General features: G+C 41.3%; 1 protein-coding gene across 1 annotated transcript in view; it reads right to left on the bottom strand.

The window, feature by feature from the left end:
• BANK1 (B cell scaffold protein with ankyrin repeats 1) overlaps window positions 1–22,517 on the bottom strand; it is a gene marked incomplete at its 5' end in the record, with an annotated part of 142,586 nt that overhangs the window by 23,587 nt on the left and 96,482 nt on the right. The window contains one exon of the mRNA XM_054382960.1: window positions 856–952. Coding sequence (XP_054238935.1) covers window positions 856–952 — 97 coding nt within the window. The remainder of the gene's footprint in view (window positions 1–855; window positions 953–22,517) is intronic.

The following is a 22,517-nucleotide window of genomic DNA, read 5'->3' as shown; positions in this document are numbered from 1 at the left end:
GATAATGCCTAGCAGGTGATACTGAGACCCTGAGGTAGGTTTCCATTCTGAATTATCCTTCGGTGATGCCTTCTCTCACCATGGATTCAACAGGGAGATTAGGGCATTTAGCTGGCTAACATGGCTAGCTGTGACAGTCCATGTTATTTTTCCCTATGTCTACCCAGAGAGCCTCTCAGGTGACAGAGACACTGAAAATGTACCAGGGCTAGCCAGGTTTCTAGCTCACATTTTCACAGTGTCTGCTATCTACCTAGATGTGCTAAAGTGACTGGTTTAAAAGTAACAAATAAGAAACATCCTTTTCATACCAAGTATGAGAGAGTTAGATAAAATTGTCCACAACCAGGTGGGATAGAAACAGGATACAGTTGAGCTTTATAGATCTATGGTGCTGTAAAACATATGCAAAACATCAGCAAATGCAAACAAGCCCCTTTGCTTGCAGTTTTCAGGGGGAATGCATATGGCCATACCAGTTATCAACCAGCTTCTCATCAAGCTATGCTTACATGTATGCAAAATGTGTACTCTCTGAGCCCCTGCACAGGAGTGGGCTACACCTGTAGGCAGTGCCTCCCCTTACATGAAGGCTGTTCTCTCACAATGTGGGAGAACTCAGATGTTTTCTAGACTCAAAGCACAAGATCACAAGTTTCCACAGTTTACCAGGAGGGGTTGTTGCACTGAGGTCTGTCTCAGACCAATGAAGGACCAAATTCCTCACCTGCTTTCCCCTTTCTCCTACAAGGTCTGCCCTCCCTGGCAGTTGCAGTAACATGTGGAAATTGGAAGTGTTACAATAATGCAGCATATGCTTAGTGACCGATAAAACTGTCTAAGAGTATGACATACTCATGGCTGGTTGAGTTTCTGAGCCCAACATAAGCATGTAAGTGTCATCGTCTGTGGCTTCCTCCTCGCAGCTGGTGAAATTATCAGCTCCGTGCATCTAAGAAGAAAAAGAAAGGAAAATATGGGTTTGGTGACATCATCTCCTACCTTCACACTCTGCTATTGATACATTATTCAGCATTCTAAGGGGAAAGTGGAGATAGAAATACCATGCACTTGCAATTGTGCAGTGGTGCACATACTAAAGGTAAAATCACAGAAGCATCCAGACTGGAAAACACCCTCAGGATCACTAAGTCCAACCAATAACAGCACTCTGCAAGCTTCACCCCTAAACCATATCCCGAAGCACCACATCCAAATGACCTTAAAACACATCCAGGGTTGGTGACTCAACCACCTCCCTAGGCAGTACATTCCAATGCCTGACCACTCTTTCCCTGAGAAAAAAATTTGCTAATGTCCAGTCTAAAATGAACGTGTAGGGACACAAGGATCTTCTGTGAACTGATGTCCAGGTCTGCACAGTGAGGAGTGAAACTAGCTCATATTTCCTTAGCATGGTGCTGGGCTGTCCAGACAGCTCCCAGCTCTGCTCTGTGCTGTGAAGCACTCGTAAGTAATGAGAAAGATCAGTAACAGATAATCAGAAAGCCTACAGGACATTACTGAATGGCTCAAGGACACACAGAGTTCAAGAAGTCTTTGGAGAACTCATTACAAACAGTTCTCATACCCTAGTGGTTGGTACCAGACACCACACAGAAAAACCAGACAGGGGACTGCAAAGCAGGTTAGCAGTTCCACTGCAGTGCCCCAGAGCAGCAGTGTTGTTTCTTGCTCCTCTAGGAAGCTAATATGTTCACACAGCACTTTTCAAACTAGCCTCAGGAGGGTCAGAACAATAGGTTCTTAAAATGTTATTGATATACTTCTTTAAGCAGAAGAGGTACAAACTTCTGCTCACCCATAGCCACTCAGAACAAACTTGGAACATGGCTACAGACAGTTCTGTTTTCTTAAAATATACAACACACCCTTGTTAACTGCTGATTTTCAGAAACAGGTGGTATTGCAGGAGGTGACAGGGTTTGTTTTCAAGGAACCCAGCAGGACCTTGATTCCCATGTGAGTGTAATATGAAACTATCCTGCACAGGCAGGGCCAAGCCCTGAGTAAGCAAAACAGAGCCCTCAATATTACTCAAGAATTTTGACTCTCAAAACGTTAACTCTGGGGGTTTGAATACACCAAGTCCAAAGCAGTGAGGGACACAGCATGGGCCATGCATCATCCAGTCTACAAGATGCATTACAAGCAGATCAGTGGATAGTGAAGTCAAGAGGAAGAACTGATGAGAGGTTATACCCTTCTTGCGTGGCACACAAACTGATTCCCATGAGCTCATGGCAGATGCTCAAGAAGAGTCTTCCTAGTATCCTGCTGCCTCCTGGCACTCACAGTCAGTGTCTCACTGTGCAAAAGGGGAAAAAGTTTGGAGAAACTGTTTTTTTTTTTTGTTTGTTTGTTTGTTTTCTGGGGAGCTGAGGTTTTTTTTTCCCTGCTGCTCCTGTATTCAGCCATCTCATGAACAGCAGCCTTCAGACAGAGCAGGCACCACGCTGTGCTCCAGGTGCCTCCCCAGCCTGCTTTGCTGCTCTAGGAATACACCTGGATCTCCACGGAGCTATGCCTGTCTCCAGCAACACAGTACTCATCTCTGTCTTCTGTGCCCACAGAATCTGTGCATCAGTGAGAGAAGCCTCTGCTTTGCTTGAGCTTCCCCACCATTTATCTGCTTCCTCTGTACTTCACACAGGACACCTCTGAAAGCCCTGAAATTAGAGCATTTCAGAGTATTTATTTTTAAAATATTTAGGCCTGCAAGTGCTAAATATAACTAAATAATAATTCAGTATGGAGAAGAGAAGGCTCTGAGGAGACCTTATTGTGGCCTTCCAGTATCTGAAGGGGGCCTACAGGAAAGCTGGGGAGGGACTTTTTAGGGTGTCAGGTAATGATAGGACTAGGGGGAATGCAAAACAGAATAGAAATGGGTAGATTCAGATTGGATGTTAGGAAGAAATTCTTCACAATGAGGGTTGTGAGGCACTGGAACAGGTTGCCCAGGGAGGTGGTAGAAGCCCCATCCCTGGAGGTTTTTAAGGCCAGGCTGGATATGGCTCTGAGCAACCTGATGTAGTATGAGATGTCCCTGGCAGGGGGGTTGGAACTGGATTACTACAGTAGAATTTAGGGTGTGGTATATAATATGTGCAGAGACCTGAACTTTAAAGTCCTGTGAGTCTGTCTGGCTGAAAATGGCTCTTTGACTTGCATTCAGATTTCTTATGGATGTCAAGCTACCTTCCAAAGGAAGAATTAGCTTTATTGGAAACCAATATTAAAAACCAACTAAACACAACAAGCAAAAAAACCCCACAATACAACAAACAATGACCAAAAAAAAGTATTCAGGAGTTGTCAGCACAGAACTGTTCACAACAGACTACTAAAAAGAGCTCTGAAGGTCTGAAACTCCAGTCTGTGAGATAGGAGTAACACTTCCTTACCTCCAAATGCAACAGGAATGTTGGAATGAATTGAAAGTCCTCTGAGAAACTGATGATGTTTCAAGTTCTAAGATTAAATACTACCTCTCAACATCCAAAGGTAGATAACTAATTTTCTTTCAGTTATGTATTGTCACTGTCTTGATTAAGCTTCATGTCAAACTAAAGACTTTCAAAACGGCCAAGTTTTTTTAATAGCTTCAAAGCTGTTCCTCTTATACAAAGCCCAAATTGATTTATCTCAGTTATTTACTCGGAAATGCCATTAGACAAATTATTATAAGCATCCTGTCAGCATTTTCTGCAATGCTATTCATCCTTTCCCTCTTATTATACAAAGTACATTCCAGCAGTGGGTCTGGCACTTGATCTCTGGAGGTCTCTTCCAACCCCTACCATTCTGTGATTCTATTATTCTCAGAAATATTTCTCTTTAGTGAATACGTTCTGAGAGGGAATCCTCCATCCTGGCAAGGGTCCACACCATTGAAATTTGGTGTGTTGCACCTTCTTGTACAGTGAAGGGAGGAAACAAAGAATTCAGAGGAATCTACCCCAACAGTTTTACTGTATCAAGTTATGTCAAGTGAGAAGCACCTGGACATCAGCACTTCACTTAAACAGTTACTCATGGGTAAATATATTAACCACAACTCACATGAGCTTTTATAGATAAGGTATAAATGTGTGTGTGTATACATATAAAAATGGTATCTCCATACCTTATATTCCCCAAACCAAAGTAACACAGAGCTCCTTATGGTACATTGCCCAACAGCTTTAAAAAAAACAGGTCTTCATGTTTAAATTAGGCTTGGGACAATTTCTATGGTAACAGTTCATTAATTCACGTGATTCATGTGTGCTTGATTCCATTGTTTTGCAGTTGTTTCCTTATTAGTTGTCCTTCTAAATAAGTTTGCCTTTAATAAGTTGAAATTCAACTCTTATCTGTATCTTTTTATATTGAATAATTACATCCCAAGCAATTCAGACTCATGTCTCTATTTCAACTTATTGTACTGATATTGCTTGAAAACAAAATCAAATGTATGTAACAGAAGCTTCCATATCTGTGCTGGAATTGGGGGATTCATGCTTTCTTCTATGTCCTCAGTTTGACTGCATTGAAGGAATTTGGAAGACTGCTGGAGAAAATCCTTACTTGTTGCTTGTAAAATTCTCATTGATCCTTTTGACAAAATATTCCCTTCAACTAGGTCTGAATTTAAAAAAAAGATTTCTTAGTCCATGGAAGAAGTTAGCTCCCTGACATGATATAGGGAAGCTCACAGTAGCACACTGGAAGATTTCAATTATTGCATGGACTAACAGTTGCTTAAGTTTAGGCTTAAGTATCAGGTACAGCATTAAAATGCTGCCATGGACTCAGCAGCTTTGTGTCTCTGTTGACAAATCTCTTACACCTTCTGTCGATTAACCCTTCCCTTTCTTTCAGACCTTGTCTTCTCAAGTCACAGCTCTCTGCTGTCCAGGGTTTACAGCCATTGTATCTGATAGCTCACATGGTGCCTTGGCAAGCCTCTCGAATTTGAACCAGGAACATTACTACAGAGGCAGTTACGATGCTTAACTAAATGTATATTCTGTGAAGTTCTGCAATGGCTCTTTCAATTAAACACTGGAACCTGGACTATTTTCCTTCTTACATCTCAGACAGACTCTACCAGGCCTACCAGGGTATATGTTGCCACATTCTCCCTACCCATGCTGTGCATCAGGACAGAATTATGTTTTTTTGTACCCTGTGTAAGAGATGCCTGAAGGACATCATGTACTCCCTCCTTCAGACAAGATTTTCTTCCCTGAAAATCAGTGTGTTACTGGCTGAGTGAGGTGATCCCCTTCTCCTGTTCACTACAAATTATCTTTCCTCTAGCCAGTATATTGAGTAGGAGAGCAGAAAAAAGGCAGCTCCCTGCAGCCAGTCTCACAAAGCCCATAATTTATAAGATGACCTCAGGCTACATCTAAATTTTAATTCTAATTCAATTTTCATACCTCAGTCAGTCTATCTGCCCACCAGGTCTCTTCATTAAGCCATTTTCTGGGAGAAGCAAGACTACAAACACGAGATCAGAATGAAGTGCTGCCTTTAATTTATTCATAAATTCATAGAATGGTGTAGGTTGGAAGACACCTTAAAGATCATCTAGTTCCAACCCTCCTGCTATGGGTGGAGACATCTTCCACTAGACCAGGTTGCTCAGGACACTCACGGCCTCTCCTCCCTGGGCAACCTGTTCCAGTGCCTCACCACCCTCACCGTAAACAATTTCTTCCTCATATCCAGTCTAAATCCACCCTCCTCAAGCTTCAGTCCATTCCTTCTTGTCCTATCACTGCAAGCCCTTCTGAAAAGTCCCTTCCTTACTTTCTTGTAAGCCCCTTTCAGGTACTGGAAAGCTGCTATAAAGCCTTCTTTATAGAAGCCTGGAGCCTTCTTTTCTCCAGGCCGAACAGCCCCAGCTGCCTCAGCCTCTCCCTATAGGGGAGGTGCTCTTTGTTTAGGACAAAGACTATCTGATGTTCTGGAATCCAGGACACTTCCAGCTGCTTGTTGGATAGCATTTGGGCTTGCTGTCAAACATCTCAAAACTGTTATCCAGTCACACTAATGCCTGTTCTTTGTCTCAGCCTGAGCTGAGACAGATCTGGTTGCTTGATTTGTTTATAACACGTCACCATAACATTACTTCTTGTCCCACTCCCAACATTCAAAGTCTGCAGCTCTGCCAGAAGGAGCATTGCTCATTCATCTGCCTCCCACAGATGAGAGGACAACATCATCTTCTGACTGTGAAGCAACAAGATAACATTGTTGGTCAACTGGAGTTGAATACCGAAAAAGAAACAATTGGTACTATGTGGCTTCCTTAGGATGCACCACTCTGAAAGACTCCACAGCTGCCCTCTGCCTCTGCTGACTGGGAGCCCTGATTCTCCTGGGACTGTCAGAAGTTGCCAAATGCTGGTTAAAGCAACCAGAGCCTATATAGGTTTGCTAGAAAGGCCGTAAAGGCATGTAGAGCCCAGATGGAAGTACAAAATTATCTGACACCAACTAAGCAGGTACATGGGTGCCTGTATCTTTGGGGTTAGTGCATCCTAAAGAAACAACCACTGTTTTCTCTAAATACCACTACAAAAGAAAACCAAGTAGACACAGACTCATTTGCATTTCTACTGTCAGTGTCTTGTCTTTCTCTTTTCAGTGTAGACCTCAATACTGCAAACAAAAGTAAAATCAACAACAATTTGAAGACATGGAAGTGAATGTGAACTGGAAACATTTCAGAACTTCAGAAAACTGGGTAAGAGTGTGCTCACCCATAAATCACTAGACTGGTTCATGGAGTTGGAAGGAATTTGAAAAATCTTTCTATTATTTAAATTGCTAATAGGGTACTGAATAGTACAAGAGCTGAGATTGCTTTAATCAATAAGCCTTTCCATTTTGACAGGGAATAGCTGAAAACTAGCCTTATAAAAACATTTCTTATTACCTCTGATTTGTTAGCTGTATTTCATTCTGTGCTTTGGTCCTTTCTCATCATGTCCTTAAGTGCCTCTGCTACACTTCTGTCTTTGACCTTAGTAACCTGATTCAGTTTCTGCCTGCTATGGACTTCATTCTCTTGTTTGGGGTCACACTCTCATTGTGCTTTCAATCTTTCCTCTGCAATGAGGTAAGTTTGCACTTAGATGTGCTTTCTGTGAAATCTGCTGCTAGTTATGTTTTTATTTCTCATTCCCAGCAGTGGAACTGTATCTAACTTGTGAAAAAACAAAACCCAGAAAGACCCCCACCCAAACAAACACCCTCCCACCCAGTTCCTATACCCTCTCTAGTACAAAGTAGAAAGTTTCTTTCAAGAAATTTTAAAAGAAAACTACAAACCTGGTTTTCCTAAGTCATGTAATTTTTCAGCCATTTCATGGCCTTTTCCATGTGACTTTGTGACCTAATTGAAACTTTATCTATTCATAAACTGCACAATTGAGAACTAGGACTGCCTTTGATAAAAAAACCCCAAACCAACAAACCTCATAGAAAAATCTCAGCTGGTCTTCCCACAACAACTACTTCCATGTATGCTGTAAAGATGTAGAAAGAGATTAAATAAAATTCAAAATATTGCCATACTTCACATTCTATGCCCTAAGTTGGCATTTCTGATCTCAGGAGCAGAAAAATATTTCCTCAAATGATTCCATCAGTTCATGTTTCATTAGTGAATCATTTGTTGGTTTTGACCCTAACATGCTCATTTGGAAACACAGCTCTCTTCCTTACCTAGCATTAAAGCATCAACATAATATATTTCTTACCCCTACATTGATTCCAAGTGCCTTCTACACAGCCAACTTCATCTGCATTTTAATGCCAGCTAGTTTTGGATGGGTGACACAACCACATTTCATTTAGAAAGGACTATAAATTCTGCAAATGCTGGTCTAGATTCCAACTCTCCTAAGTCCCATCAGAATAATGACTTTAAGGCTAACTTTATAGAAGACTTCAGGGTAGTTTCTGATGGACAAGCATTCCCACTTTGGTGACAATCAAGACAACCTTGCCTTCCAGTAAGAACTGATGTTGAGACAAGTGTCAAGAGCCTTTCCCAAAAGAAAAGTCTAGCCTCCTCTATGCCATCTGCTCCCACCAGGCAGCAGTGACAATAACCCAGCACTTTCCTCTCTTACTAGATAGCAAGTGGCATACTTGGCAGGCTATTTACTTCCATGGGATGTGAACCATGCTGGCAAAACCAAAAGCTCTGCCCTCTAGCCCAAGCAGTGTGTTGGGTGCCTCCCAGGGGAAGGAGTCCTCTTCCTGTGCTCTGAAGGCTTCATTAACCAGAGGGCTTCAGCACATTTCTGGCTGACACGGATACAGACCTTACCAGGCAGGGATTAACAGAGGTGGGAAACACACATTACTTAGCAGACCACAACCATAGTTAGAGGATCTTCTCGCTGGGAGTGGACATAAGCACATAAGCACATAGACATAAGCACAAAGAAAACCAAGATGGAAATAAGGGAAGTCATCTCAGAACCTTAAGACAGAAGAAACTGTTTTCCTTAGCAGGATATTTCCTCCATTGCCCTGTCATAGGCAGACCAGTCTTGTTTTCTAAAGTATTGGTTCTTGGTTTCAGAGAAACTGGAAACAAATAGTTGGACATTTTTTCCCACCCCAGGTGATTTGTTCATACTCCTCATACCTGCCATCACTGTCTGCTTAGACACTAAATGCAGCAACCAAAGAGGAAGAGACATCAAATATGCTGCCATTTGGCATCCATCCTCATGGTTATCCCTCCTTTTGTCTCACCCTTGCTATAGCCTATACTATATCAGTTGTCACTGGGCCTGGCAGAGTGTTCCAGAATGCACTGGTAAGAACCACATAGACTCATTTGCACTCTCAGTAGTCCATGAAATGCAAGCAGACCATTTGGCAAACACTTTCTTTCATTTGGTTCCACCCACATCCCTTAGCTACAGCCTATGACCAGCCACTCTGCTTATAAAAATGTTTCTGACTCTCAAGCCTGCATTAACATTACTAATATTCACATATTCTACAATGTAAAATATTCATCAAAGTATTGCAAGTGTTTAAGTATTTATTACTCATTTTTCCCAGGGCCTTGTATGAGCACCTGGAGAAATGACTGAAGAAGCCAGCTTCATAAAATTGATTGCATGCATGAGGACAGATCCAGCATTGCTGTTCATTAGCTTTATTAATGTTAAGCACTTTTACTACACTATTACCTTGCTTGATAAGTCATGCTTGCAAAAAACAGAAAAGAAAACAGATTTCTCTGAAGTAGAGCACAGTCAAACATTCAATCCAGTGACAAAAAAATGTAGGAATTTAAACTTGGTCTTAAAAGCTGGGCAGGCAAGAAGAAAGGGGTGGAGAGAAGTTTTGCTGCAAAACGTTCTGCCATGAAATGTTGAAAGAGGGCATTTTAAAGCAGAGTGGGCTGGATAGCCACTTGAACATGGCCTCCTGGCCTAAGCAAGCCTTGTCTTAGACAAAATCCAACAACAGCATAGTTATCCTGCCAGCCAAAGCTGCTGCCTTCTTCCACTCGCTCCCCATCAGTCAGAGCGAGTTGTATGACTTGCAGTGCTCTCTGCCTTCTCAAAGAGCATGGCTAAGCCATCCCCAGTGTACTCCATCCTGCTGTACAAGGTGGGACCTCTGCTCCCTTCTTCCCTGCTTCACCACGGATGAGGGAGCATGCATGCCTCAGTGCCACACACCTTCTCTGACTCACACATCTCAGACTCTGTCCAGGAGCTGCACACACAGCATGGCTGAGCTAGAGAGATCATAGAATGGCTTAAGTTGGAAGGGGCCTTAAAGATCACCTAGTTCCAATGCCGTTGCCATGGGCTGGGACACCTCCTACTAGACCAGGTTTTTCAAAGCCTCATCCAGCCTGGACTTAAACACTTCCAGGGTGTGGTGGTTTGAAACTGTCTTTTTAATTTTTCCTTGCAAAGTTCAGAACAGAGAAAGTGAAAGAATGTAAATAAGTCACTATTGGGTGTAAGAAAGCAAAATAACGATTGTTCTAAACACTTCCATTGGATAGATAGAAATGTTTAAGAACTATTACCCAAAACAAAGTAGGCATTCGGCACATTCTGTGTTCTGCAGTGGGGGCAGTTGCTGGGCTGTCTGGCTGCTGTTTCTTCTTCTCTTCTGGCTGAAGATAACACGTACTGACCTTGGCAGCTAAGTTAACAACTTTCTGCTTAACTAACTCTGCTTCTCTGTCCAGGGGGGTCTGGGGGAAGCTCCTGGGAGAGCGAGAGGCCCCTTTGGGAGGGTCCCCTTGAGGGGAAGCAAAGGGAGATCGGTTGTGCTTTTCTGTTGACTGTATATATTTGTGAATGTTGTGAATTTTGTATATTTGTACATATTCATTGCATTTCATTGTAGATTTTAGACTCTGCTTGTAAATACAGCTTTTCACTTGCTTCCAGACTGGGCTAGCCTGGTTATTGTTGGTGGGGGGGGAATTTCAGCTCACACCGACACACAGGGTCAGGGCATCAACAGCTTCTCTGGGCAACCTGTTCCAGTGTCTCAGTGTCTTCCTAATGTCTAATCTAACCTGCTCTACTTTAAATCTAATTCCCCTCGTCCTATCACAACAAGCCCTTACAAAAAAGTCCCTCTCTAGCTTTTCTGTAGGCCCCCTGTGGTACAGGAAGGCTGCTATAAGGTCACCCTGGAGCCTTCTCCTTTCCAGGCTGAACAGACCCAACTCCCTCAGCCTGTCCTCATAGGAGAAGTGCTCCATCCAGCCCTCTGACCGTGGACTGGCACATCGAACACCCAAAAATGAAGAACCACCTTCTCTGCTGGCTTACAGGCACAAAAATTCCAGGGTTTTTAGCTCACTGATGCTGTTCAGTGCTATGTTTGCCACGACCTCCTTTCAGTTTCCTTGCCTTATTAAGGCCTCATGATATCCATATAAGACAACAACAACCACCACTGTGCCATTAATATTCATTAGTCAGCTGAGCAAAAAGCAACTGACCCAAACTTGTGGGTGCCACAGAAGTCAGACTGCAAAAAGAATGAGTATTGGAGACCAGTAACTGAATAAAGCTGCTCATTCTGTGAGGGAAAGGTAACATTGCTCCACTGCGAGAAAGTGACTTCTCAGAGTAACAAGAAACTTACTTCAAACCCCTAAAAAGCCTTTCTAGTCTCTCATGCAGCTGCTTACACCATGTGGCTTTTTATCAGGTGTCTGGGCACAATAAATGCAGTAGTGTTGTCACTTCTTCAACATATGACCCCTGCCCCATTATGCCTCAGTGTGTATCTGTTATGCATCCAACTCCTAACACTTGCATGTATTCAGGGTGAGGCTGGATGGGGCATTGAACAACATGATCTAGTGGAGCATGTCCCTGCCCATGGCAAGGAGATAGGATCAGATGATCTTTAAAATTCCCTTCTGACCCAAACCACTCTCAGCAGTACACATGATTTTCCTCAAAAAGCACATTCCCCTTGTGTAAAACTGCAGCATCATCTTTCCTGGAGCACAGATTTCTCTTTTTGGGTCATAAACCACTTAGATTTCAGTTTAATCAGCCAGCTTCTGCTTTGTTCATACTCATTCAAATCAGAAGTATCTCATGATCTAATGGACAAGCAGACTTATGTTCTGATTAAACTAATCCTAACAAATTAGAACAAAACAAACACATACTAAATTAGGAAGAAAACTGAGCAAGGACACAAAATGACAGTAAAAGTAATATTGTGACATTCACAATAATTTGCATAATTCCTTCATGCACGTAAGTTTGCCAGAATTCCCAACAGCTACCATATTTTCTGCAATACTAAAAGATAACAAAGTGTTAGAATTGTCACGCCAGCATGCTAAAAGTATAGGAATGCACACAACTACCAAAGACAGATGATGACATAGAATAAAAAAAATGAGACACGAAATGCTCCACTGCCAAAATCTAATGATTCTGGGATCAGTCTGCAGTAAATGTATGACTGAAACAGATGATTTGCACTATATTAAGAAAATAAACAAATGAAAATATCAATGAATACCCAGCTTGGCTCAGATATTTTCATAAGTGTAAAAAGAACTGCTTCATTTGAAATAATCTACTGTAATCTTACAGAAATTGCCTTCTGGGTTCTCTTATTAAACCATTTCATTTGCATGTCTGCCTTGAACTTCATTACAAGCAAATCTACTGCACTGCCTATCAGCCAGCTAGCATCCCTGAACAGATTCCTATTTGCATCATAACTCTGTGTAACTTCACACTTACTTTGTATGCCTGTCTATTAAATCACAATAAACTTTCTACAACACAATTTAAACTCCTGCTTTTAACTGAATTTCTGGGGAAGACAAAAAAAAAGCTCCCCTTCCGTACAAATTCACCGTCACTGAGAAACAAACAACAAACTAAGTAAAAGCTTGGTGTGTCAGTAACTATACATCTCTTCGTATTTTAAGTGTCCATTTATTATTAGACAGCCTGCATGACTACAGATTTGAGAGAATAACATTACTGCAGGAGAAAAAGGGACTGGCATATACATAAATGTTTTCTTAGAATCAAATCACTGCAATCTCCATTTGAAGAGCTTGTGTTCACTTTCTCTCTTCTAAGCATTTGTGCTGTTCTCTAACCTAACTACTGAGTATCAAGAGATTTTTTTCTTCTGCATTCAAAGCCAAAATACCTCTTCAGACTCATTTTAGCTTATTTCTCCTTTAACAACAATTCTTGTTACTTCACTTTTCACACACCCACACAACTTTTTGAAAGACTTTCAAATCTTAGAGAGTACAGATTCTGCTGAATAAAATATCCACTGCTATTTGACAGGCTGTGTAATCACTGCAAACTCCACAAAAGCACTTCCATCTCACCAAAAGGTAAATTTTTCAGTCTACTAGGATAAGAATTTTTCTTGCTTTTCTCTTTTTTTCTGGGCAAAACCATTAGCATGCCCCAGAAAGCTTCTCTTTCAACTTGATGACAATTACAGTGCTTGAACTTTCAGTGTAGTTACTAAATTACTGCTCCCTCAGCAGACCAGTTAGTAGCAGAGAGAAGTAGAAGATTCATTAAGTAATGTCTAGGGTTTGTGTATACTGTGAGATGGAGAACACTTTCCATAAGGACTTCCCATGGGATTCTGAACAGGATTTATAAATATAGATGTTCTGAGTCTGGTTGGAATGGAGTTAACTTTCCTTATAGCAGCCCCCATGGTGCCATGTTGGGGATTTGTCACTTAAACAGTGTTGATAACAGACCCATGTTTTGCATGCTGAAGAGTGTGTGTAAAGCCTCAATGCTTTCTCTGTTTCCTCCTCTGCCCTCCTCCTGGCAAAGAAGCTGAGGTGGGCAAGCTGGAAGGGGACACAACCCCCCATCTAATGGCATGCTGTGCTGGTTTGAGGTCAGACAGATCCTCTCTTGCCCCCAGAAGCAATAAAAAGAGGTGAAGAGGAGGGTGGTCTTTTTGGCTTCCAAGGGGGTTGTTTGGAGATTGGCTGGGCATCAGTCTGCCTGTGGGACGTGATGAACTCTCTCCTTTGCTTCACTTGTTTGTTTCCCCTCTTTCCCTCACATACTAAACTGTATTTTTCTCAACCAATGAGTTTTTTGCTTCAGCTCTTACTATTTGCACTCTCATCCCACTGGGGGGATGTGAGTGAGCAGTTGTGTGGGTGCTTAGCTGATGGCTATGGTCAACTCACCACATTAGACAAGTATACCCCTGTAAAAAGGGACATCTGTGGCATAACATTGGTTTCTAAAGCTTTTCAAGCTATGTCACCTTCAGCATCAGCCACTCCACAGTGAATGATTCCTTCCATCAGTCCATGACAGTTTTCAGGAAGCTGCTGTCCAGCATAGCTTAATCTAGACCCCCAGCATCTCCAAGACTCACCCTGTACTAGAATAAAATTGCTATACCTAGTATAGAAGTTCTTCAGCTTAAGAGAGCATTTGCAATGCCTGACTGATAGGGAACAGGACCAGCTAGAGCAAGAGCGATAATTGTGGAAGAGTGAAGATTAGCACAACTGAACAGTTTATGCTTAAAAAAAGAAGAGTAAATAAGTGGCATTCAGCAGGTGTTTGGGCCACTGCAACAACAAACGATTCTACCTGGAAGGAAAAGAAGAGGATAGAGAAGGCATTGATAAAATGCATCAAACATGCCTACAGAACAAGAGCCTTTTAAGCCCTTTCCAGTGTAACAAGGGCAAACATGATCTGGCTGAGGGAAAGAACATGTGGTCTTTCAGTATGGAGTGTTCCAAAGCCCTGTGCTCCAGATTCACTGAAAGTATGTCATGGGCTGGAGTCAAAGATCGTTGTGCCAGGGGAGGTATAGGCTTGATATTAGGAGGAAGTTCTTCACAGAGAGAGAGATTTGCCATTGGAATGTGCTGCCCAGGGAGGTGGTAGAGTCGCTGTTGCTGGAGATGTTGAAGAAAAGCCTGGATGAGGCACTTAGTGCCATGGTCTGGTTGATTGCTTAGGGCTGGGTGATAGGTTGGACTGGCTGATCTTGGAGGTCTCTTCCAAACTGGTTGATTCTATGATTCTATATATCCTACTGGCAGAACACTGATTGATCAAGCAGGCTCTCCAACATCAATCAATTGTTCCTCATTTTCCACCCCACATTCTATGTATACACTGCACAGTGCCACTCTAATGTGTAAAGCTGATGCTGTATCTTGTACCAGAAGAAATCCATTTTAGGTGCTCAGCCTCACCGTATTGTTTGTCATTTGCACTCAAGAAATGGAAATTTCTAAGCTCTCTGGCAACTTGATCCTGCTGCATGCCGTGATTTATTTTCTTTCAGAGAAACCAGGGGAGTGGGATAAAGTGCCTAAATCTGCAGTCAGAGTTTGCAGATACAGGTTTTTATATTCATGTTCTTAACAACAGCTAAGATACAGAATGAGAACAGTAGCTGAAATAGCAGTTATTATCTGTACTGCACTCAACTGTGACAGTTCAAAAGTTGGTGTTCTCAAGCTGCACATATACACACAACAGCAAAAAAATGTCTGCTGAAACATTCCTTCTGTGGTTAAAACATTGGTTACAGCATGTGGTAAAATTAGGCATGTTCTGAGAAACAAGAGCAGGAAAAAAGGTAACCCCCCATTTTCCCTTTGAAACATGTATCATGTACATTGCACCCCCAGTCAATCGGATAAATTAGCAGCCTCTGCAGAATTTAGTTTTCAAAGGCCTGCCTAAGGCCCTTCTCTTATTTTTGTTTAAATCTGAACAAATCCAAACTTGGTGCATGTATTGGCTTTCAGATTCAACTCTTAGAAAATGGTTGCTGGGACTCTGGCCATCCTGCATTGCTGTTTTAGCTCCTGTACATCTTGATATATAAACTGAAGGATGGCGATACTGTAATCAAAACATGAAAAAAGCAAACCACAAGACAGGCTCTGCTGAAGACTTCATCTTTTCTTTTTTGTAAAGTGGAGTTGCTATTGTCTTTCATTCTGTATGCAAGTGTCAGGACTTGGTAACAGGCTGCAAAGAATCTCTAGATATCAGTTTAAATAAACTTTCTTCTCTCTCCCAGAAAGACAACCTATGCATTTGATCAGTGACCTCTACTACCACCTTCAAATAATCTTCCTCTAAGCTGCTTTGCTGCTTTCACATAGTCTGGCAACAGGTTTTATCTTATGGCTATACATTTACTGCTTTCAAACTACAATGCACTGTCTCAGAAACACATCCTTTGTGTACAGAAAACAGCCAAAAGAGGGGGGGGGGGGAGACCCATTCTAATTTGGGTCTATTTTACATGCAGCATGCAAACAATAGGAAGTACATCTTTATGGATTTTATAAGCCCTCTGACAATTCAGGCTTGCAAACAGGAGAGAAGGTGGCAACAGAGAAAAAGAATACCAAGCTACTTAAAAAAAAAAGTAGTAAAAAAAAATAAAATCAAACCAAGACACTTGCAATGCAGCAAAACAAAACCATTTTCAATGATCTGTTATGCAACACAAAGTAGCATTGTGTTTCACTGGAATACTGCTGCAGAGGGAAGCCCCTAACGTTTCAGTAAAGAATTGTACAACATAGAATGTGAGTTCACAGAAGATGCCACTGAAAGAAATAAGGGTTTATTTTTCCTAATTTTGTAAGATATTTCTCTCTAGCATGCTCCCATATCTTAAGGAAAATACCTAGTCCTCTTAGTTTTGTTCATTCTATGAACAGCAAGAAACAAGCAGTGAGCAGAAACCTGTGCTTTGAGAGTAGATCTATGTGATTTGCACCAGGGGCCACATATACTTTGACTCTTGGAGACCTATTGTGAAACCTGCTGTGGTGTGTGGTTTCTGCCTCTAGCTGAAAGCATCCTTTTTGATTTAAGGCTTTTTTTTTTTTTAACCAAAGCCTACCATCAACTGCAGCTGCTTTCCACATAAACCCAATAAGCATCTAAATGTGTTACCTGTGATGCTGTATTCCCCCTCAGAATTCTGCATGTTGAACAGCATAATGCACTGAGCTGTGTGCTATATACCATAATATCTGTCACACCTCAGGAAAGGTTAAACAAATATAAGCATTTTGCATAAATCTGAAAGAAATGTGTTTCCTGACTGATGACTGAAATACAATTAGCTGCTACCTTCAGGAAGCAAACAGGTACCTGCTAAAAGTGATGAAAATTACTTTTGATCACATAACATGCTGAGGTCTGCTTCAGGAGGGCAAATTATAACTTTAAGATACCAATCTATGTAATTTCTGATAAAAACATCTAGTATTTTTAGTTCTCAGCTGCAGGGGGGAGAGCCAATCAGACCTGGGAAATCAGCCTTCTTTTATGCTACTGACATCAGTATTAGAAAATGCTTAGCCAGCACAGCTCACTAAAAATGTACTTGACAGTCATTTCAAAGGCACCCGTTAGCAGATTAGAACTTGATATGAATATGGATCTCAAATATTAATTTTTCAGGGAGCACTTTCAGATCTCAAGACCAGAAAGGAACAATAAACAAAATAAAAGGCAAGGCAGAAAGGGACTATAAAATGAGAGAGAAAAAGGAGGAAGTGACCCAGTATCTGAAGGGGGTCTACAAGAAAGCTGGTGAAGGACTTTTTCAGGGTGTCAGGTAGTGACAGGATTAGGGGGAATGGATCCAAGCTAGAAGAGGGGAGGTTTAGATTAGATGGCAGGAAGAAGTTCTTCACCATGAGGGCAGTGAGACACTGGAACAGGTTGCCCAGGGAGGTGGTGGAAGCCCCATCCCTGGAAGTTTAAAGTCCAGGCTAGATGGGGCTCTGAGCAACCTGATCTAGTGTGAGGTGTCCCTGCCCATGGCAGGGGGGTTGGAACTGGATGATCCTTGGAGTCCCTTCTAACCCTGACAATTCTGTGACTTTATCTGACAGTCAGCATGTGGTTTCCTACGGCATCACGTTCTTTAATACCAATAATATTCATCTACTGCAATTACTCTTGCTGTCCCTACAGTTCTCTAATTCATAGTCAGGATCCAGAAGCTTCGTTTTTCAGCTTCATCATTTAGAGCAATGGGCCAAGGTTTGCATTTGGCAGACAAACCTGCTGCATTAGAGTAAAACAAGATGTTAATGAACCTGGAATGTAATATGTTAGTGTATTGTTTTCCCCTTGCTGCCACCATCCCTTTCTCAGGCACCTTGTAGCCACTACTATCAATAATACAGCACTATGTAACAGAAAAGCAACATAAAGCAAGCAAAGATACTGGAGTAACCAAGCAATTGGATTCTACCTTCTAACTTTAGGGGGTTTATGAGAGTTTTTGTTTATCCCTAATATTACATACAGCAAACAACTAACTCATTCCCCCCCTTCTCCTTTCCCCCAGCAGTACACAGAACATAGCTATTAAGTGTAAAGTCTGGGTGACTTTAAAAGAGCTCAGGAACAGGAAGGATCCCAGCAGCATATGGGAAGAACAGTAGCAAAAGGAGTCCTGTTTATTGTTTCCCCTGGGAACTCTATCAGTTATGTTGCACACACTTAGCTGCAATGTGTGCATGCAGGATAACACTCTCTGGGCTAATTTTCACGTGTAGTAAAACGTATGCCAACCTCAAAGGGACTATCATACTTTACACAAATCTCTAAAGCCTATTTTTCATCCAAATATGTGTAGCAGTGTAAGAATAACGTCTGAATCTAAAGGTCTATAACATGGACCTATAAAAACATATCTATGGAGGAAGGAAAGGCTTCCAAATGCATGGACTGCTGCTACCAACTATTACTTCAAACTCACCTGTGATGGCTGACCTCCTATTAAATGTGGTTACTCTGACAAGCAGGAATAGAAAGAGATAGAGATGGCACTAACCTGCTGGCCAGTAGCACTCTGGTATAGTTTTTTAACAGACTGCTGAGTGTCCTTCCCCATCTTTTTGTTTCTCTGTTACAGTGTTCATTCCTTTTGTGGCAATCTAATAATGTATAAGCTCTGACATTCAGTTCCTCTGATGGGCAAATCTTTGATATTCGTGTTTCACTGACACAGTACCATGTAACTTCACACAGCAGTGTACCAGGCTGTGGAAGTTTAGAAATCTTGTTAAGGTTTATTGTGGAGGGTGGAAACCACTTTTAAATGATGTCTAATGCTGAAAAGAGATTATTATTGTCACAGCAGGCAGTTGTGGAGCATTGAGAGATTTAACTTTGCTGAAGAGTAATGGGTGAATAAGAAACCTTAAAATTCAATTTTTTTTTTTAATTCAAAAAGACACCATACAGAAAAAAAGACAATGCTATTACAAGGGAATGACAGCTTAAAGAATATGAAAACCAGCACAACCCAAGTGTATTTCATAGTGGTGTTTCCATTCCTGCTAAAAATGCTTGAAAGGCTAATTGACCAATGAGTTTTGGATGATTTGTTGTGCTGTTGAGCACTAAGGAAGCCAAGAATAACAACAACAAAATAAATTAACAACATACTTAAGTGGCATGAGGCACAAGACCAAACATCTCAGTGTAACAAACTGGTTAAAGACTGGTTAAAGACACCCAAGCATTCCTTAAAAACAGGCTGCCATATGACAGATTATTGTGAAACCTGCAATTTGCTCAGTCTCTAGCCTGTCTTTCCCTGAGCAGCTAGGTAGACAGGATAGATTGAAAGAAGAGAAAGCTAGAAACTAAGAGGAATAAGGACCTTGGGGTTCAAATAATGAATTCATTGACTTACCACACGGTGAAACACCAGGCTTCAGCCAACTCATACTGAAATAGCAAGCAGCAAAAACCATACAGCAAAAATGCCATACATGGCAAAACCCTAGCAACACAAGATAGGTGGCTTTGACACTTGGTCATGCCTGCAGTTGAGTGTTCCATGAGTGACTTGCCAATGCTTCAACCTTTAGACTGCAAGCACCCTATTTCACTCATGTTTATTCTAGTTCAGATGAGGTCAGATTTAGTAAATGAAAACCAGCTCATGAGCACCATTTCTTCACTAGCAATTCAAATAGGATGCTGCTCTTTCAGCACAGCAAAATCTGGAGTCATGCAAGTGCTTTGTACAACTGATGCAATAAAAATCCAAGAGAACACAACCATTACCTATGTGTGCCAGCTAAAAGATAAGACAAGTTAAATTTTGACACTTCACTAAAAATCATTTCACTAATGATGATGGTGCTTTGGCATATCTGGAAGGACAGGGAAAAGAACTGAAATACAGAGAATACTCTTCCTTGGGATTATCATGGGTTGAGTTAAATCTGCTCATGTGTATTCAATATCCTGCTGCCATCATGACAGCTTCAAAACAAAAGTGCTGGCTGGGAGAAAGTATTATGGGGCTTGAAGTTCAGATTGTAACATGAGAGGCTTCCTCTTCTGGTTCCTGCACCCAGGGTTGAAGTTTTGGTCTTTTCCACTGTGCTGGCTGCCATGTGCTTGGGGGGGGAAACAACATTTTATTGCTGGCATCTGCTGCTGCTGTTGCTTTTGTTGTGCTAATTGTTAACAGTATCATCTAATTAAGCTCCTTATCTCAACACAGGGTTTTTTAAGTTATTTTCCTTCCCATCTGTACATGTGCTTCACTCAGAGGGAAACGAGGACCCTCCTGCTTCCAGTCTGGGGAGAGGCAAGGGGGAGGGCTTGCTTGTTAGTGCAGACTGTGTTAACCCAGGACAGGGATCTTCTTCCCAAGATCTGTACAAGAGTCAACTCCCCAAGATACTACTGGAAAGGAAATCGTCGAACTGTACCCCATAGCCCAAAGGACACACCTCACATCACTTTCCCTTCCCAGAAGACAAACTATGAAAAACTAGAAATAAAAATCATCCCTCTCTCCTGTGCAGTTCAAGCTGCACAGTTTTGGAACCCACAGGGTTGTCTGTGCCCTACATTTGTCTTTGAAGTGAGCAAGCAGAGAAAAAGCAATAAAATGCTTAAGAGAAGGATGAGATAAAAGATGAACACCAACACCACTCCCTCCCACCTGCCAAACTCACTGTCTAATAAGAAATTATTAAACACAGGAGACAACTGAGGTTTTATACTTCAGCAGTCCTCCAGTGCAGAAACTCAGGAAGGTTATTTATTGACTCAATTAAAATCTTAGCAGATGAATGACAACCTCACTTCTATGATGAGGCATTGATGTTTTCAGGGAGAAGTTCTAGTACTTAAAGTAATACCACTTTTACGTTGTAGTAGACAGAAGGAGTTGCCAAAGTTAGCACAAAAGATTCCTATTTCAGGGAAAGAAATGTTATCTGAAGAGATTATCTCACAACAATATTATGGTGTTTTGATCACAACCCTTCTCCACATACTGAAATAGCGACTATGACTTCATTCTAATTTACTGAAATAGGCAATTTGCAAGCTTTAGGGACAGCCTTCTTTTGCATTTTCATCTTTCACTTTGTTTTGCTCTGTATGTTTGGCTGTTTAATCAGTCAAGATATTTGGATTTCCCTCCCCTCCCCCCCCCCCCAGTTTATCATTTGGATTGCTTTACATAATAAAGCATTATCAATGGTTAAGATGAAAATGCCCAGTTTAGGGGAAAAAAAAAAGTGTGACATCCAAATTGGTTTTGTTCCTATAAGAAAAACAAACTCATGAAAACTAGAGCTCTGCAGAACTCCGAAGTACTAGAACAGAAAGGGCTCATGGAGAGGCTTCTGTGCCTCCATGCAGCTTGGGAAGCTTAAAGAATTTGTCCTCACAATTCTCAGTGAAGGACTGTGTATCCCAAAACTCCCATCTAAACTACACACCCATTGTGTTAAAAAGCAAGCAACTAACTAAGGAGAAACCTATTGAAACCAACACAGAGAGATTTTTGGGGAATAAGCTATCCCTTCTCTCATGTTTTATACTTTGAAGGTCTCTTATCTAATCAATGCAGCAGAATATTGTTTATCAGCCCAGTAGATTTTCAGGCAATCTTCTGTCTATCCAGAGAAGAAAAACTGGTCAGAGAAATTATTTTGGTAAACCTTTTGTTTCACAAACTATCTACAAAGGGCACCAGTAGCTCTATGACAAATTAATCCACATGAACATAGATATCACAACTTAAAATACCATGTATCTTCAGACATATCCTAAAATAACACACAGAATTTATTACAGAAGTTCATCTACATCAGCACTTCTTGTAGAAGACCTGAGTCATACTCAAGTCTTCGCAGGGCATATGTGCAAACAGGCTTTCACTAAATTACAAGATAGAAATTAACTGAACAGCCTAATTTCCTATTTATAGTAGAAAAGGTGGCACCGTTATCTACTGTTGCAATGTTTAATTGCAGAATTCAATAGTTGAAAGGCATTTTCCAAAAGAAAAACACCCATAACAACTCTCTCCCCAAACCTCCAAAGAATGTACCTCAAAATGATACGTAGCCATCAAAAACACGGAGACAGAAAAGGAGAGCAAAAAAGAAAGACAAAGAAAGTAATAATGAAAGAACAACATATTAAAATCAAGCTACAGAGCTTTTCAACAGAACAGTCAGAATGTTACGCCTCCTCTTCAGGCAGAAGAGAACTCTCATCACTGAAATTTAGCAAATATGTTTGCTAATGTTCTTCATATGAAAAGAAGGCTTTGCATGTACACACATGAGATATTGATGACAACTGGGGCTGAATATAAACATTTATTACAAGTAGTACTTCACGTCAGTGCAGCAGCACAGCCATTTCCAGTCTTACATTTATCAGACTCATGTGAAGAGAAGTGGAGTTTTTTTGTTTTTCTTGGGAAGTTCAGAAAGAGAAAGGAATTGAGAGTGTCTGGTGAATAATTGTAATGATTCTTGTGAAAGCACTGGAAAGAACAGAGATTAGAAGATCCTTTGGGAGCTCCAGCAAGTAAGCAGCAGAAGAGCCATCCCAATATACTGAATTTGACATGGAAGAGCAATACTGTGCATGAAAAGGAAGTGTAGCAGTTGA

Source organism: Indicator indicator, chromosome 8, assembly GCF_027791375.1.
Source record: "Indicator indicator isolate 239-I01 chromosome 8, UM_Iind_1.1, whole genome shotgun sequence".
NCBI lineage: Eukaryota > Metazoa > Chordata > Aves > Piciformes > Indicatoridae > Indicator > Indicator indicator.
Note: the sequence above shows the minus strand (reverse complement) of the source record. Positions and strands in the feature narration are given on the sequence as shown.